Source organism: Mytilus edulis, chromosome 5 (assembly GCF_963676685.1).
Source record: "Mytilus edulis chromosome 5, xbMytEdul2.2, whole genome shotgun sequence".
Lineage (NCBI taxonomy): Eukaryota > Metazoa > Mollusca > Bivalvia > Mytilida > Mytilidae > Mytilus > Mytilus edulis.
In genome coordinates, this window is record NC_092348.1 from 41,103,490 (window position 1) to 41,121,440 (window position 17,951).

Genomic DNA, 17,951 nt, shown 5'->3' on the forward strand with positions numbered 1-17,951 from the left:
TACCGAATTAGACTATTTACCGGATTTGTAATCACATAAGCAACACGACGGGTGCCACATGTGGAGCAGGATCTGCTTACCATTCCGGAGCACCTGAGATCACCCCTAGTTTTTGGTGGGGTTCGTGTTGTTTATTCTTTAGTTTTCTATGTTGTGTCATGTGTACTATTGTTTTTCTGTTTGTCTTTTTCATTTTTAGCCATGGCGTTGTCAGTTTGTTTTAGATTTATGAGTTTGACTGTCCCTTTGGTATCTTTCGTCACTCTTTTATCATTGTCTTTAAAAAAATCAAATAAATGAGTTATTATTCTTAAAACAATTCTAATAGAGAGCCGTTGACGATGACGAATTATGATATCGGGTGGTGTGGTAGGATTATAATGATTATCTGTCACAGTAAAATAAATCATGATATTGGTCAAAGGTCATACAGCATTCATTAATGAATTTCAAAGACAAAACTAACAAAACATTTTAAGGTTTCAATTAGGCATATTTTGGGGGTTTCAAATTACTATTTTGGGGTTTCAAATTACTATTTGGTCTTGGTGTAAAGTTAACTTCCACTCAGGTAATAAAGACAAAAAATGCATATCCGTTCAATGTTAACAACAAGAAAAGTCTTCCTTCAAGAAAAGTACGCCTTAAAGGAAAGAAGATTCCACTCTTCAAAGTTATTTTTACGAACTTTTATGTCTCTTACGACCATAAGTGTGGTAAAAAAGCTGATTTATAATAATCCTTTTATTCATTTGTTCAACACCAAAACAGTCTTGTATCTACGTAACTTCCTATCTATGTTATGATTTCATACATCTGTATATTTCAATTTGCGTCATCAAAGATAAGAAATTTTATCAATCTACATACCACGACATCATATTAAACCTACGTGTGCAGCGATGGCGTCCATTTTATTATTTGCTGCACTTTATTTTTTAACAGCTGATGGTATGTGCTTTTAATTTTGTTCCGATTAACATCAACACATTACTTTCTACTCACATTGACTCTCTTAACCTGCTGAATAATTTGATTAACAATGAATCTTTTTTTTATTTCTGAAGTATCTTTTTCAATGCATCACATGGAAAAAAAGAGGCAAGTTTAAAAGATACCAAAGGAACATAAAATAACAAAGCGTTCAACGCACTTTCGTCGATTTATTTATGCTTGTTTCTGAAATTCGGACTATTGCAATTTTACGACAAAACATATAATATTGAAGTCTGTGACACCTTATTAAATATAATTGATCACTTGTAATTGTTTAGTAGGATCGGAAGCCATGTCGCTAGCTCCATTAACAACTACATCATCAAATTGCGTGGACGCTACTTTTGTCAACTGTAAAGATAGTCATGTGTGTAGTGATACCAACATGAGGAAATACTGTCCTGTGACCTGTGGGGTTTGCAGTACTAAAACATGTAAAATATTAAGTTAGCCATTTAAACATACATATTATCAACAACAACATTTTGTTTTTGATTGAATATGTCATTAACAACAATGTGTGAGTTTGATATAAAATGTCATTGATGTTTCCAAAATGAACACGAACTTGCCTCTCCTACTTTACTTATTCAGGTGAACAAGGTTGTGTTATTATCAAATAATTACATGACATTTATCATATTCGATGTTTTATTAGACCAGGAGCGACCGAGGTTTATGATATATCTGAAATGAAAAATGAAATTTCATGATCTTTTTATCGTATGCAACAATAGAAAAAATAACAGTTTACTATATTGATCCTTTAAGGAGGCAAAAGATGTACAATTCGTGTTCATCGCTTTAACTCAAATTCGCATATTCAACTAATGACATACTAAAACGTATATCCAAATTTTAAAAAATCTAAAAGAAACAATATACCATGCATAATCTCGAGGTTTTGTATCATTATTTCGTGTGTAATTGAGTCTAGACGCAATCTTATTAAACATCACGGTGACCTTCCGTAGACTGCCGATGGTTATTTATCTGGTTAGAAACATTAACATAGTTGTAAATAGAAAGCACATTCGTTCAATTGGGTTTTGATAGGTTTGCTTGATTTCATATTAAAGGTTAACACAATATCTTAATAATCTATTTTACCTAAATAAAGATGAGTTACATATTAAATTAGTCAGTCACGTGGTTTATCCTTGTTTTATTTATATAATGTTGACATTCTTTACATTTTACTGATTCATAGTTCATCTCTAGCTAAGAGGCTCAATTGAAGTATCCATAATCACGGATTAAATGAAGTCGAGTAATTCACTTGCACGTGAACAACTCATTAACAATGTGTCTTCTTTTGTTTTGATCAAACTGAACCAAACTGGCTGTTAAAACCGAATTTGTATTTCACTATAAAATGATTTTACTTTCATACATGATTAGAACAAAAACAAACATATATTCTTATATCTTCTCTCTTTTTCTATATCACGTAGCTAGTGCCCCTTTTACGTGGACCTCCAGTAAAAAGTTGAAAAGTTAAAATTTTAGAGTTTACGGACGTCGGACGCCAAATGTTATCAAATAAAACTGTTCATTGATAAAGGTTACTCCTCCTTATGGAACCTTGAGTCAAAAGAAAGCATATGACTTCCAACAAAAATACGGCCAAAAGACTCATGTTACAAATACATTGACATTTCATTAAATTCATTATGAATTTCAATACCAGAACAAAAAATGTAAAATCACAAAAATACTGAACTTCGAGGAAAATTTAAAACGGAAAGTCCCTAATCAAATGGCAAAATTAAAGGATAAAACATATCAAAGGAATGGACAACTGTCATATTCCTAACTTGGTACAGGCATTTTCAAATGTAGAAAATGGTGGATTGAACCTGGTTTGATATCGCGTAACCTCTCACTTGTACAACATTCGAATCAAATTTAATAATATTGATAATGAAGCGTGAAAAAAACAAACAAACACAATAGGTAAAAATGTCACAAATAAAAGTAAAAAGTCTTATTCGGTAAGTCACATTCGTTTACATCTTTTGACTCGTTTAATAAATACACAATTTATTGTTTTCTCTCTATATATAGCTATAAGCACACGAAATCCTTCTCCAAGTGCAAAATTGCTTTAAAAAGAGATTAATGGGCGACACGACATTCCTCCAATATATTTTAAACAGTGTTTTGGTGGGTTTTTTTTTCGTATGAGATAATTTTCGATTGAATACGTATCTGAAATTCTAGTGATACTTTGGTTATTTGAAAGTAAACACAAGACAACGTTAACGCTGTTATCAACATGTTTATAATTGTGTATATTTGTCATCTAATAAGGGGTAAGATCAATCTTTAGAATAACAACAACCATCGGTTTTATATAATATAACAGTTAACCACTAGTGTCAAAAAGAAAAATGTATGCCGACCAGTCACGCATATTTATTCATATATCGTTTGTCAAATATGTGGACAACTGGAACTAGAAATTATGTCAACCCTGTAAACAGTTATCAATGGTACTCGTAAATCTATGGACAAAAAAACAAAATCGGGGTAACAAGCAACTTTTCTGGTTAACTGATTGTTTAGGAGGTGATTTGCTAGTAGAGAATTGGTTTTCAGAAAGAATAATCTAGTTACATATTCCCTAGAAAAGTCTATCACTAAAGTTTGCTACTATTGACCTATATATATACAAATTTAGTTCAGGTATCTATGATGAGTTATTTTAGTAATATGTTTGTCTCAATTCCCTTTTTTGAAGCTGTTAATGTGTAAAATTAGATAACGATTAAGTATTGTCTTTGTGGTTTGATTCCAGACTCTTGTCATGATGATCATGTCTTTAACTGCAACAAAAATGTTTGTGGATTTCCTTCGCTTAAAAAATTCTGTCCAGTTACGTGTGGAACATGTGGTAAGTATACAATATTCATAAAAAAAATGGAAATCAACATTTAGTCTTCAAAATTATTTTGTTTAACGAAAAGGTACATCAAAGGGAAATCGTGCATTTATGTTATGACATGGATGGTTTTTGATATTAGAATTAGGACTTTTGAAAACGAAGTGCTGCACCTGGCTTCATTTATATTCCATGAGTGGAATGAAAGAAAAACAGAATGCAAATTAATACATAAACAAATTTCTTTCAAGGTGTTCATATTTAAGAATGCGGTTTGTCAATGATTAGAAAATCCAAATAAAATGTTGTTCAATTGAAAATTGTGTTAATTGTTTACCTTTCCCATTAAATATGTGATTTCATAACACATACAAATACATTCAAAATAGAATAATAAACATTTGGAATTAGAAAATAAAAATAAAATTATACAGAAAAAAACTGTTTAGACATCACACTACCTCAATAATACATGTATATGAAAATAAACAATGATAAATGTCATACTAGATCAAAAGAAAATAATTCACTTTTAGGGTATGGCGCAGGTTCTGGGCCAGGTGGCACTGGGATGGTCAACAGTGAGTGTATTTTAAATGAAGTGTTGTTTAGTACATGTTGATTATAATATCATTTTTAATCATACTTATCTAAGATTCAAAACCAAATTTACCTTCTAAGTATTTAATAAAATACTTTCAACCAAGACACGACACTCTTCAATTAAATATAACAAAAAACATACTGGAATAGACAAATCGTATGATAAGCAATTTACAAACTAAATGCATGTAATTGGGTTCATTTGAATTAAGATGCTGTTATTACCAATGTTATTTCAACTGATCGGGCAGAGCTTACATTTTATTTTGCATAGGGCAGTCTATTTGAAGATGTGTGTGATACGGATTATTGCCGTTATAATTATTACTGATTTCTAATCACCTATCAGTGTCATCAAAGAAATTTACAAAACAATGACTGGACACGTCATCGATGAGTTTGTCCTAAAACACCTATCTATAAATGGACTGGTTTATTATGAGCGAACTGGTTAAACTCCGCCCAGTCAAGTGAAATAAATCGAGTAATATCTGTTAAAGTATATATCCATATATAGAATGTATAGTGTGTGAATTAACAGGATGTTTAACATGTTCTGAGTTTTGGACTATTATGGCTATTGCGTAAAATGATTATATGAAATGAATAAACATGGAATCGTTAACCACTGTAATAAAGTAGTACTAAACTAGATGATTGCAAGTAAGAACTTTTTTACAATAGACAAGAATGGCATGGATTTAACTGCAAATTGGTCCAAGAGCGGCCTTCAACAACGAGGGAACAGATTTAGTTTAAACATATTTTATTTGCGTAAATGTGCAAAAGGGATGAGACACAAGTTAATCAAACTTATAAAGTCTTCTCCTAGGGAACAGATATAAATGCCCACCAGGCAAACAGTATATAATGCAAACAAAAACTAATGACAGTCTGATTTTTACATTAACAAAACGAAAATAAAATAGAAAAAACAGTAACCAAAAGCAACCAACTTGTATAGCGTACACATATTGTGGCATTATTAATTATACCTACACATGCTATAAGTTTAAACAGGTTGTGTTTTCCATATAAATACATTATAAAAAAAAAAAAAAAAGATGGTTGTACTCACATAATAAGTTTTTTTTTCAAATGGATAGTTCATAACCGTATTATTTGCCAACTCATTTTAGATAGCAATTGCATGGATTTGGTATCTAACTGCAAGGAATACCCTCGAAGATTTTGTCAAGAACCCTATGTCGGTTGGGCTGAACATCATTGCCCTAAATATTGTAACTTTTGCGGTAAGAAAACTTTGAATTGTCCAACTTTAACAATTTTGAAAAATATATCTCGCCGAGATATGTCCTTATGCAATAAAATGAATTTATTGAACATTGGTTGACCGATGTGTGACTTACCTAGCTACACTATTTACCGGATTTGTTATAACATGAGCAACACGACGGGTGCCACATGTGGTGCAGGATCTGCTAAACACTCCGGAGCACCTGCGATCACCACCAGTTTTTGGTGGGGTTCGTTTTGCTTATTCTTTAGTTGTCTATGTTGTGTCATGTGTACTATTGTTTGTCTGTTTGTCTTTTTCTTTTTTAAAGCCATGGCATTGTCAGTTTATTTTCGATTTTTGAGTTTGACCGCCCTCAGACTCTGGTATCTTTCGTCCCCCTTTTAGGCCTATAAATGTGGCTAGTAATACATCGTCTAGATATCAAACAGAGATTGCCAATATTAATGAGATGTTATATAGATGAAGATATATATGTATATATAGAGAGAGACTAACATGCACATGTTGTAGTGTGATGAAGATTTTTTGGGTCTATTTGATTCCGTGTCATAGATTTGGAAAATATGTAAATGATTATTTTACCTTTATGTGGATGTTTTTATAGTAACTCGTAGCATCCAACGAAAGGGTCTTTTATGGTTATCGCTTTGTTTCATTTTACATTTTTTGACATTTAATTTTCTTCAACGCTGAGTACATGTTCAACCCATATCCAAATAAAAGGTTTGCTAATGTTACCTATAATGTTTTATCGCACCGCGGGTAACTTATCACGTGGTGACTCCCTATGAGACCGTAGGGGGTTTGTAGATTTCATAGGGGTTCATGACGCGTTAATGGTGACGTGATCTATTGATGTTGTTGTGTTTCATTGCTTATTTTTCAACCTCACCGGCCTCACCCCCTATTGATTTTAATAACCCTCTATGGATCCGTAGGGGGTCAGTAGCGAACCATATAACTTATAATATTTACTTTTTAGTGAGCAACACAGGCAGCAAAACCAATTCTTCCGTAATAGTAACAGGTATGTTATACTGAATACTAGTGTTCAAATTTCGTAAATAAATGATATAAAAAGGGCTGTATGTCATATCCGTCAAAAGTATGGAATTCAATATTTAGTTTTGAAAATAATCTAAGTAGAAATTTAATTCGTTTTTTTAAAATCAAATCAAGTATTTTAGTGAAATGGTATATTAAAAAGAAACCGTACATTTATATAAAGACACGAATTAATGTCTTTTTTATTTGATTAGGGACGTTATTGATTAAAGGTTTGATAAAAACAAAATTGAAGGGCTGTGCAAGGATTCAGTTATAGTTTATTAATGACAATACATAGAAACAGAAGATACATTTTTTTTTATTAATATTCAAATTTCTCTTCATGTGTTCATGTTATAATTACTGGTATGTAGTTTGTAAATAATAACAAAAGCCAATAACATATGTTGTTCATTTGAAAAAAATGCTAGAAATTTTTTATTTTTAATGTTTATCTTATCTATTAGAAAATGATTTCATCACATGATAAACCAACATTGAAAATAAACTAATAGAAAGTTTTACATCAGTAATAAAACATAAAACTATTATATTAAAAAAAAAACACAAAACTCCTCCGCTACATCAATTGTAAATTAGAGTAGGACAATAACAATCAAAACCAAGGAGTAAACAAAGACTCACAAAACCAAAGGACATTTACATCAACAGTTATAAAAAATAATTAAGAAACAACACGAACTCCGCTAAAAACCGGGAGTGAAATCAGGTGCCCCGGAATAGGTAAGCATTTCCTGTACCGTATACGGCACCCGAAGTGTTATTTCTTTTTTTCAGTTCGGTAATGATGGAAGGTTATTATGACTGAGGAAGAATATCAGATATGATTTCCAATATAATGGCCAATCAGCTCGTGATGGCGACAGTCAAATTTCTTGAGTGATGACCTTAATTTGATTGGTTCATAGCCCTGTCTTAGCAACTTTACTCCATATGCTGGTGCCACTGGGATGTTGCTATACATAAATGGAAAATTGACTATAGGAAGATTAAAATCATCGCGTTTGTCATTAATTTTAGTATTCAACCTACCATCAGTAGTCATTTCGAGAAAAAGGTTTAAATATGAAGCAGATTTATCTGTTTCGGTAGAATCTTTAATTTCAAGTTCACTTGGATATATTAAAAAGTTAAATCACAAAAATACTGAACTTAGAGGAAAATCAATTCGGAAAGTCCATAATCACATGGCAAAATCAAATAACAAAACGCATCAAAAACGAATGTAACATGTGTAAGTGATCACTGAATCTATTATTATTAAGAGACAGTACATCAACAATATACCGAAAGGTAAAACTAAAAGACTGAACTAGTTTCTTTTCTCCTTTCTGTACAAGCCCTTGGATAAATTCTGCTTCCTATGAATATAAAAGCAAAGAAACAACAAAAATACCATATTACAAAAAATGTAGTTGAACAGAGAATAATTTATTTTTAGGGTATGGCGGTCCAGGACCAGGCGGCACTGGAATTCCCAACAGTGAGTGCAATTGAAGTAATTTTGTTTTAGTACATATTGATAATAATATCATTTTCAACCATTCTTATCTAAAGTCAAAAAACAAATTTACCGTTAAACGTATCTTATAAAATACCTGCAAGCAAGACACAACACTCTTCGAATAAATACAAAAATTAAAAATTAAAAATGCAGCCATGGAAAAATCGATTGATAAGACATGTAGATAAGAAATACTAGTAACTAAATGCATTTAATTGGGATAATTTCAATTCAGGAGATGTTATCTGTATAATTAGTTATCCATAGAATCTTGTTTACAAGTAAACAAAACCTGTAACATTTTCTGAGTTTTGGACTGTAACGGCTATCGCGTTCAAACCATATTTGAAATGAATAAATATGGAAATCGTTTAGCACTGTAATACAATAATATTAAACTAGATGAGTGTAAATGGGACATTAATTACAATAGAAAAGCATGGCATAGATACAGTTGCACATTGGTTCAAGAACGGCCTTCAACAATGCAAACAAAAATACATAACAGTCTAATTTTTTAATTAACAAAACGAAAATGAAGAAAAACAAAAAGTAACCAAAATCAACATTGAATTGAAGGTTATTAAATAAGGCGTATACAGATTGTGGCGGTATTAGTTATACCTACACTGGTATTAATTTAGGCAGGTTGTGTTTTGCATATCTATATACATTATCGATTTTCTTTTCAGAGATTGATGTTTTCACATATTAAGTGTTTCTTTCAACTGCTAGTTCATAACTTCGTATTATTTGCAAACTTATTTTAGATGGTAATTGCACGGATTTGGTATCTAACTGCAATGCCTTCGATCTGAGTGTTTGTCGTGAACCCTATCTTGATTGGGCTAAAAACCATTGCCCTAAGTATTGTGACCTTTGCGGTAAGAAAACTTTATATTGTCCAACCTTGTCAAGTTTTAAAATAAATTTCGCCCGAGATATGTTCGTATGCAACAAAGTGGCTTATCTTAAATATTTAAGATTTTTTAAAAGAAATATTTGATATTATTTTGCTGAAAGCCAATCATTGCTCTAAGCTATTATCATTAAAAAAGATACAATTCAATATTTTTTAACAAAAAAAAGATAACCATTTGAGGAGCGAATAGATATGAAGAACAAAAGATGTATGTATAGTCACAAAGCCAGTAATCTTTGGACCAAAACGTTTCATCTGAAAATAACACGCTATAATTTCATTTATAATTTGCAGACTTCAAACGTGGGGTATTTCAGTTATTGATATTATAAGTAACTCCTTCTATATATGAATCATACATGTTGTGTCAATGTCAAAGAATCAATCAACACAAGTATGCAACGTAAATAAATAACGGACTCTTCACTCATCGACTGGGCTCAAGTGTAGCATTAATTCAAATTGAAATACTCGGATTAAGCTGTCTTCCCGTGGAATAGATCACCTTATCTGTATTTGGCAAAACGTTTAGGAATTTTGGTTGGTTTTTTTTTTGCCTTTTTAACTTTTTTGGATTCGAGCGTCAATGATGAGTATTTGGTAGAAGAAACGCGCGTCTGGTGTTAACACACAATTGAATGCTGGTATCTATGATGAGTTTATGTTAGATTCGGTGCATCGAAGGTTTACTTTTTGTGATTAATTTACTTTTTAATAGGCAGTGTAGGCAGTACAGGCAGTAATACAAATACAAACGTTGGAACAGTCGCCAGTACGTAATAATGAAATTTACTTTTGATCTTTATTTAAGATTAGTGTGAGAGTAGTTTACTTATGTTTAAAAGTAACAATATCGAAAAGAAGACAAAACTTATCACCCGTTTAACTGTTGATTACAAATAACAAATTTCAAGCGTCAAGCTTTACAAAAAGGAGAAGACGTGGTATATAACTGACAATGATTGACATTTATCCATTAACATTCAATGGAATGGATATAAGCAATTATAAACAATCGCATAGTGGTCTTCAAGCCGATATGAATCAATCCAATTGAAAACTAACACCCTAACTTAAGAAATAATTGTCGAAAATATGATAAACATGAATCAACGACAACCACTGAACTACAAGCTCGAACTACAAGCTATTTGGTTGAGGCAGTCCCAACAAGGATCTTCATTTGTTTTTATCATGACTACCTCAGAGATATTCTGGCAAACTTTAAGGAGCCAAAATTACAATTCGATCGAATGGGAGGTCAAATGTTGAACTAATTATTAAACATAACTAACGAACATAATGAAGGAACATCTATTTCACTACAAAGTTATTTAAAACGAGTCAAAGTACTTATTATTATTATTTATTTAAGCCGTAACCTGTGAAGATCGGATTAGTAGTTGTAAACAATATGGTCGTTATGCTTGCCTTGATCCATATGCTGACTGGGCAAAACACAATTGTGCTAAAACTTGCAGGTTTTGTGGTAAGAGATGTTTCAAATTCCTATATATGCTTGCATCGGGTTGAAAAAATTAATCATATAATTATGTGACAATTGATAATGATAGTCTAACTTATAAAAATACATGCATGATATAAGAGAATCATATGAACAATTTGTAGAGGTACCAGCACAGTATGTTAGGACATATCACTTGGGTTAATTCAGATCAGTGCATGCAATATAAACTAGGTTTAGTATCAATCACTCGAGCTCACTGCAAGCAAAATACTTGAAGAAAAATTAAACAATCTACATAAAAAAAATGAAATATAAACGAAACTCTTTGACAGGGCTGACAATTAATATTTATGTAATTATTAGGTATACTGTCAACCTTTTTTTAAATTGTGTCTTTAGAAATTCGTCGACTTCAACATCATTATAACTTTAAATGTGAATCCTTGCGCGACGTGCGACGCTTCCAATTGATAAAATAAACAAGAGGAGTTTCTCGCTACATTGAAGACCCATTGGTCGCCTTCGGATGTGTCGGATTTTGAACTACTAGTGGAAATTTGAGCGCCGACATTAGAACCCATTTTAGAGCCGGATTAATCCGTTCACCTGTATTTTCGATAGTCCATTGTAGCGAAAACCTACCTGGTTAAACAATACTCACTAAGCTTTGAGCAGAAGTACAGTGTAGTTCAAAGCGAACAAATAATGGTCCACAGTCTTTCGTTGCCCATTTTAATGAGCAATATTATAGTTCTCATCCAGCTATTTGCGTTTTTCTTGATATTATTATAAAATTGCAAACAACACCATATAAAAAATACGAAGTTTAGACGCATATGCACCAAAACAAATAGAGAAGATAAAGAGACATTCAGCAGTATTATACTAAGGTTTCATCCATGATAGCCCATTACGTACGTTCTATATGATATACATTCCAGGCTAGAACGAACTTTTAATTAAATCTTTTAGGCATTTAGTGCTGTATATCTTAATGGACATATAAATATGTTTGATATTGTGCTGTCTTAAGTCCATTAATTCTTTTTATGTATTATATTTTATATTGTATTAAAAAATATCTCGCTAAAATGAGCATTTTCTCGTTTGAATTATTTTACATGGTCATTTTGGGACCTTTTATAGCTGACGATGCGGTATGGGATTTGCTCATTGTTGAAGGTCGTACGAATACCCTTGTTGTTAATTACTGTGTCATTTTGGTCTCTTGGTGAGAGTTGTCTCATTGGCAATCATACCACATCTTTTTTTATATTGACAATTCTAATTGACCTTAAAATGGGTTAAAAATCAGACACAAAAATGGGTTCTACTTTGGCGCTAAAACGTCAGATTTTTTTCACTCAAATATCCTATGTATGCGTTAAAATGTCCTCCGCCGAATTAGAGAGACCGGTTTGTGGACAATAATCTCCGGCTATATATATATACTGAATGGTTGCTATTTAAATGTCAAAGAATCAACACAAGTATGACTCTTCACTCATCGACTAGGCTTATTTGTAGTATTAATTCAAAGTGTCTCTGATTCAGTGTTTCGAAATAAAATTGAGAATGGAAATGGGGAATGTGTCAAAGAGACAACAACCCGACCAAATAAAAAACAACAGCAGAGGGTCACCAACAGGTCTTCAATGTAGCGAGAAATTCCCGCACCCGGAGGCGTCCTTCAGCTGGCCCCTAAACAAATATATACTAGTCCAGTGATAATGAACGCCATACTAATTTCCAAATTGTACACAAGAAACTAAAGTTTATTTATTGTGCTATATTTACTTTTCAATAGGCAGTACAGACAGTAAAACAGATACAGTCGTTGGAAATTTTTTTCGGGTTTTTTCCCTGTATGCAATGTACCTCCCCAGAATCCACCACTTGTTAGTATTTTGTGACATTTCAATAATTAAGCGTCTAAAAATATTGAATACAGTTGTCTGCTCTATGGTCGGGTTGTTGTTTCTTTGACACATTCCCCATTTTCATTCTCAATTTTATAATTCAGAGTAAGAGTAGGTGTAAAGTAATATTATTTACGCTTTATACTGCTTTATGACTTCAACAGCCATTTTTACTAAGTTTTAGTGAAACAATTTGCGAACTTGGAATGAAAGACTCCCTGACATTGCCAACTTGAGCATTTTTTGTGGTTTATCCTGCTTTTTTTGTCTGTTCAAATCGAGCTGTTTTAACTTCGCTTCACAGACACATTTTACAAACTTTAAACTGAAAATTCACATGTAATTTATTACTGAAGTTTGATCATAAAATTCAAATTAATATAAAGTAACACTGTTTGTTTATACTGAAAGTTTTATTTGTTTAGCTTTATCAGACTTCAAAAACAAGCGACAACGTACAGGCTGTCTTTTGGAAATTACTAGAAAAAATCACTCGACACTGATCAGGACCGGTTATTATTATATAAATTATTTCTACAAATTGAGGTGTCATGGAACCTCGGCTCTTGACATAAAATTGACAGTTATACTTACATTATTAACAAGTTGGTTAGTCTATGCACAAGTTATGACGATTCTTCTAGTTGTTAACCATTTAATTTAGCGCAACATCAGAACCAGTGGTCCAGTTTCAATCAACCTCGGAATTTGCTCCTCAGTCTGATATGGCGAGGATTTTTATTATGCCCGCGAATGAGACACAGGAAAATCCCGAGCTACAAAATGGGTAGGAGATTTTTACGTGTGCAAAGGAGTTGGGTACCGTTCAGCGATATTCACCAGATTTATATATCGAACACACTCTGCAATTATGATTAATCACCTTGTTGATCAAATTAATAACCGGTGCTATAAAATAATGCATGATTTTAACTCCATATAAATTATGGCCCTGGTTATTATTCGCGAATATAAGTTGGTTGGTATAGTATATAAACTGTGCCTTTTAAAACTTTAAGAGTTCAGCGTGTATATTAATTTGATGTGTTTGTATGATATTTATCCTTTTGCTTTTTCAGCTCAACTTGCACCATGATAGCGGTTATGTTTACCAATCATAAAATAAATTGTTCTTTAAAATGGGCTACCCTTTTATTGAACTTTCAAACACCCTTTCTATATCTGAATAATTTGTTCTACTTTGGTTATTTTTTTTAATTTCTTGGAAGTGCTGGGGAAAACAAATATTTATATCAGACTTCCGTAAAAAAAACAGCTCTACTGACAAAATGCCAAATATTTATTCAAACTCAATTATCAAAAACAAATTGACAAATCCATGGCAAAAAGTGAAAAACTGTCAAAAGACACCTCTACTCGCAAATTTGTTTTATATTCCTATGAAGCAGAATTTATCCAAAGGCTTGTTCAGAAAGGAGAAAAGAAATTAGCCCAGTCTTTTAATTTCACCTTTCGGTATATTGAAATTTATTCAAACTCAATTATCAAAAACAAATTGACAAATCCATGGCAAAAAGTGAATAACTGTTAAAAGAAATCCAAATTATACAAAACTAAACTGACCAACACGAAGCCCACCAAAAACCGGGAGTGATCTGAACACGGGTGCCTTCACTTAAACATTTATTTATATTAACTATGTTCAAAAAAATTTGATCGTCTTTTTAAATAGGTACCAAATGCACGCGACGCCTCTACTTGCAGATTTGTTTTATATTCCTATGAAGCAGAATTTATCCAAAGGCTTGTTCAGAAAGGAGAAAAGAAATTAGCCCAGTCTTTTAATTTCACCTTTCGGTATATTGATAGTGTACTCTCTCTTAAAAACAATAGATTCAGTGATCACTTACATTTAATATATCCAAGTGAATTTGAAATTAAAGATACTACCGACACAGATAAATCTGCTTCATATTTAGACCTTTTTCTCGAAATGACTACTGATGGTAGGTTGAATATCAAAATGTATGAAAAACGCGATGATTTCAATTTTTCTATAGTCGACTTTCCATTTGTGTAGAAACATCCCAGCGGCACCAGCACATGGAGTATATATGTGTCTCAATTGGTGCGTTACTCTAGAGCTAGCTCAAAGTACGTTGATTTAGTTGAACGAGGAATACTGCTTTCTCAAACGTTGCCAAGACAGGGCTATGAATCAATCAAATTAACTTTGTTTACTCCTTGGTTTTGATCGTTATTGTCTTCCGGTACTTTCTACTCACTACCCGAGGCAAAGGGATAGAATCGATCACAATAGCTGTATTTGGCATATATGTAGTTCAATTTAGCAAGCGACTAACGATTTTATCTGGAAATTAAAAAAATTTGACTCCAAGAAAGACGTAGGATAAGATCATATGGACAAAGCCAAGACAACATGCTCCACTGAACATAAATTCACGGGCATTCTGTTAAGATTATAGTCTTTGCCAAATTGTGTTTTAACCGAAATAGACCGTTCGGATTATGCTCTATGGTTTTAAAGTTGTTTAATGTTTTCTGTATTGGTTATGCTCAATGTTTAGTAGTGTATTACATCGTCACTAGCAAAGAGAGGGCAGTGGATCGTAACCCTTGGCTAGGGAAAATGAGGGTATTATGATTTAGGAAACATTCTGATAACTTAAAACTGGCAACATACTCTGTTATTGATAGCATATCGAATTCAGTTCAGCCAATATCACATTTCTTAAGGTACCGTCTGTATAGTGCCCAAGGCTTCCATAATAACGGTTTTTTTTTTAACTTTGTATTGTAACCTGCCTAATCTGACTCTCGAGTAAACAAACATTCTGCCTTAACAGACACATTTTTCTGATCCAAAATAAGAATAGCCTAAGGGCTTGCAGAAAAAACGCTAAGTATTCCGACATTTTAATCTGGTCCCCTGTTGTGTCGATTAACACAGGTTTCACTGTATTCAAAATAACATGGTTTATCTGTCCTCAAAACTTGGAATTGCAATTGGTCTGGCAAGATTGTGCTCAATTAGATCAATCCGGTTTTGTTGCTGATGATTGATACATTTTGCCTTTCAAGCTATTAGTTCTTGAGAGTATCCAGAATGAGATTTTGTTCTTCAGTTTACATATTTTGGTTCTTTTCATATTAAATACGTGTATATCCATTCCCACTTATATGTATATGTATCGGGGTCGCACCGGAATATCGATATTCCGACACCCAAATAATCCGACACCACGTTAGTCCGACACTTTTAACATGGGTTATGACATTATATATAACTATGCAAATGTTTGAAATACTGAAAGACATAATTGCAAACTGCATTTGTCGTACATTAAAGATATATAAAATTTACACTCAAAAACACGCTAACAAATTTGTTCCCAGTGTCTATTTCTTGTTGGGATGTACAAGTACCCGGCCACGTCCACTTGTATTTTTGTCCATTTGATGAGTTAAGCCATTTTTAACTGATTTGTATAGTTCGTTATGCGGTATGAACTTTGCTTATTGTTGAAGACCGTACGATGAACTATAGTTGTAAATCTCTGTGTCATGTTGGTCTCTTGTGATTTGTTTCATTTGCAATCATACCACATCTTCTTTTATATATATATATATATATCGGCACGATTAAAACAACGTTATCACATAATTTTAGGGGAAACAACTTCCATTTCAGGGATTGCAATTGACTTATTAATTCCTAAAAGGTGTTTCATATATCCACTTGTTGAAGCCTAGATGAAAATTAGCAAAATCATAAAAACTTTAATTGAGGAACGTCGATTTTGTTACAGTACTATCCTCTGATTTCTTAACTTTTACTACAAATTATTATTTTTGTTATCAACTACTCCTTAATTCTATTCAATGATAATCAAGCTGTTCATTATAGACCCCGTGTAATATGACTATCATATTCTAATAAATAGGTACAGTTTTAGCTCACCTGACTTGAAAGGTCAAGTAAGCTTTTCTCATCACTTGGCGTGCGACGTCCGTCTTCGTCTGTTCACTTTAACAAAAAAATTCTTCTCTGAATCTAATGGCCCAAGTTTAACCAAACTTGGGCCACAATCATCACTAGGGTATCTAGTTTAAAACATGTGTCCTATCGATGACCACGCCTACCAAACAACATGGCCGACATGGCTAAACATAGAACATAGGGATAACATACCCGATGCCAGGGGGTTCGGATGAACCCCCCTTTGAAATCAAATAAGCACTGTTAAATCCAGCAATGCAGCGAGAGACTACCGCACCCGGAGTCGTGTTTCAGTTGGCCACTAAGCAATACTGTATAGGGTTTGTTTTACTTGAACATTTGTTTTGTCCTATTTTCTTATATACTTATAGGTCGATTTTTTTGTTGCCTTTTATATAGATACTCTAGGGGTACCCCTTGATCCAAGTCCCAAAATTCCTGAATTTGTGTTCACTTTTATTTCAAATACAATAGATCTATCTGATAGGACAAATGAGTTGAAGGTGAAGATTGTTGTTTGCATCTCCAGCAATGGAGGGGTGAGGGGTAAGCAATTCCTTTCAAATAGCGGGTTCATTGATGTGGAAAGTGTGTGTTCACAGTTTAGGTATGCAAGTTATCTTATGTTGTTCCTCGTAAAGATGAACATTTACATAATAGTACTATCGATGTGTCCCCGATTGCTCTTTAAAAACTGGTCTACATTGTAACACTAGGTTCACAAATTAGTAAGTTTCTGTGTATCAGCTTACTACTATTGGTCGGGATTAATTGTATTGTCGGACTATTGGTGTGTCGGATCAATGGGGCGTCGGACCAGTGGGGTGTCGGAACATCGGGGCTGCCCCTATGGATCCTATATTTCAAATATCCCGATTTTCTTACAAGTCCAACATAGCGCCAATATAAACGTATAAAAAATGTCATTCAACTAGCTTTAATCATAAAATTTAGCATGAAAGCAGTGTTGATAATCCATATATGCTTGTCCCAGCTAGAAACCTGCAACTACATGGTTGTTGGGTGCTATCGTTTTTTCGTGAATTGTTTTGACCAATAATCAGGCTGTAGGTTTTCTCGTTTAAATCGTTTTACATTTTTTTTTTATGTCTGGCCTTCCTCTACTATATGTTAGAGTTTTGCTAATTGGTGTAGGCTATACAGTGACTTATAGGTGCTAATGTCAACATGATTAGATATAGCAATGCTGTAGCAGCTAGGTAGATTCTATGTTAGACTAGTTTTAGGAATAATTGTAAACTCAACTCCCCCCCCCCCCCTGGATCCGCCTATATTTTAGGAAAACATGCCATTGGAAGCTTTTTGCTTACAAAACAAATGAGG

General features: G+C 32.9%; 1 protein-coding gene across 5 annotated transcripts; it reads left to right on the top strand.

The window, feature by feature from the left end:
• Positions 1-868: 868 nt before the first annotated feature.
• On the top strand, positions 869-13,768 carry LOC139523680 (uncharacterized). Of its 5 annotated transcripts, none has more exons than XM_071317881.1 (11): positions 869-951; positions 1,278-1,430; positions 3,797-3,892; positions 4,417-4,461; positions 5,623-5,736; positions 6,727-6,771; positions 8,254-8,295; positions 9,087-9,200; positions 9,957-10,010; positions 10,614-10,727; positions 13,705-13,768. In XM_071317881.1, exons 1-11 carry the CDS (start codon positions 903-905, stop codon positions 13,719-13,721), a joined length of 843 nt encoding a protein of 280 aa, XP_071173982.1. In that variant the 5' UTR covers positions 869-902; the 3' UTR covers positions 13,722-13,768. The 5 variants fall into 5 exon arrangements, with proteins under 5 accessions (XP_071173982.1, XP_071173981.1, XP_071173983.1 ...); XM_071317880.1 differs by having other exon boundaries at positions 879-951; positions 1,275-1,430; XM_071317882.1 differs by lacking the exon at positions 9,087-9,200 and having other exon boundaries at positions 879-951; positions 1,275-1,430.
• The last annotated feature ends 4,183 nt before the right edge of the window (positions 13,769-17,951 follow it).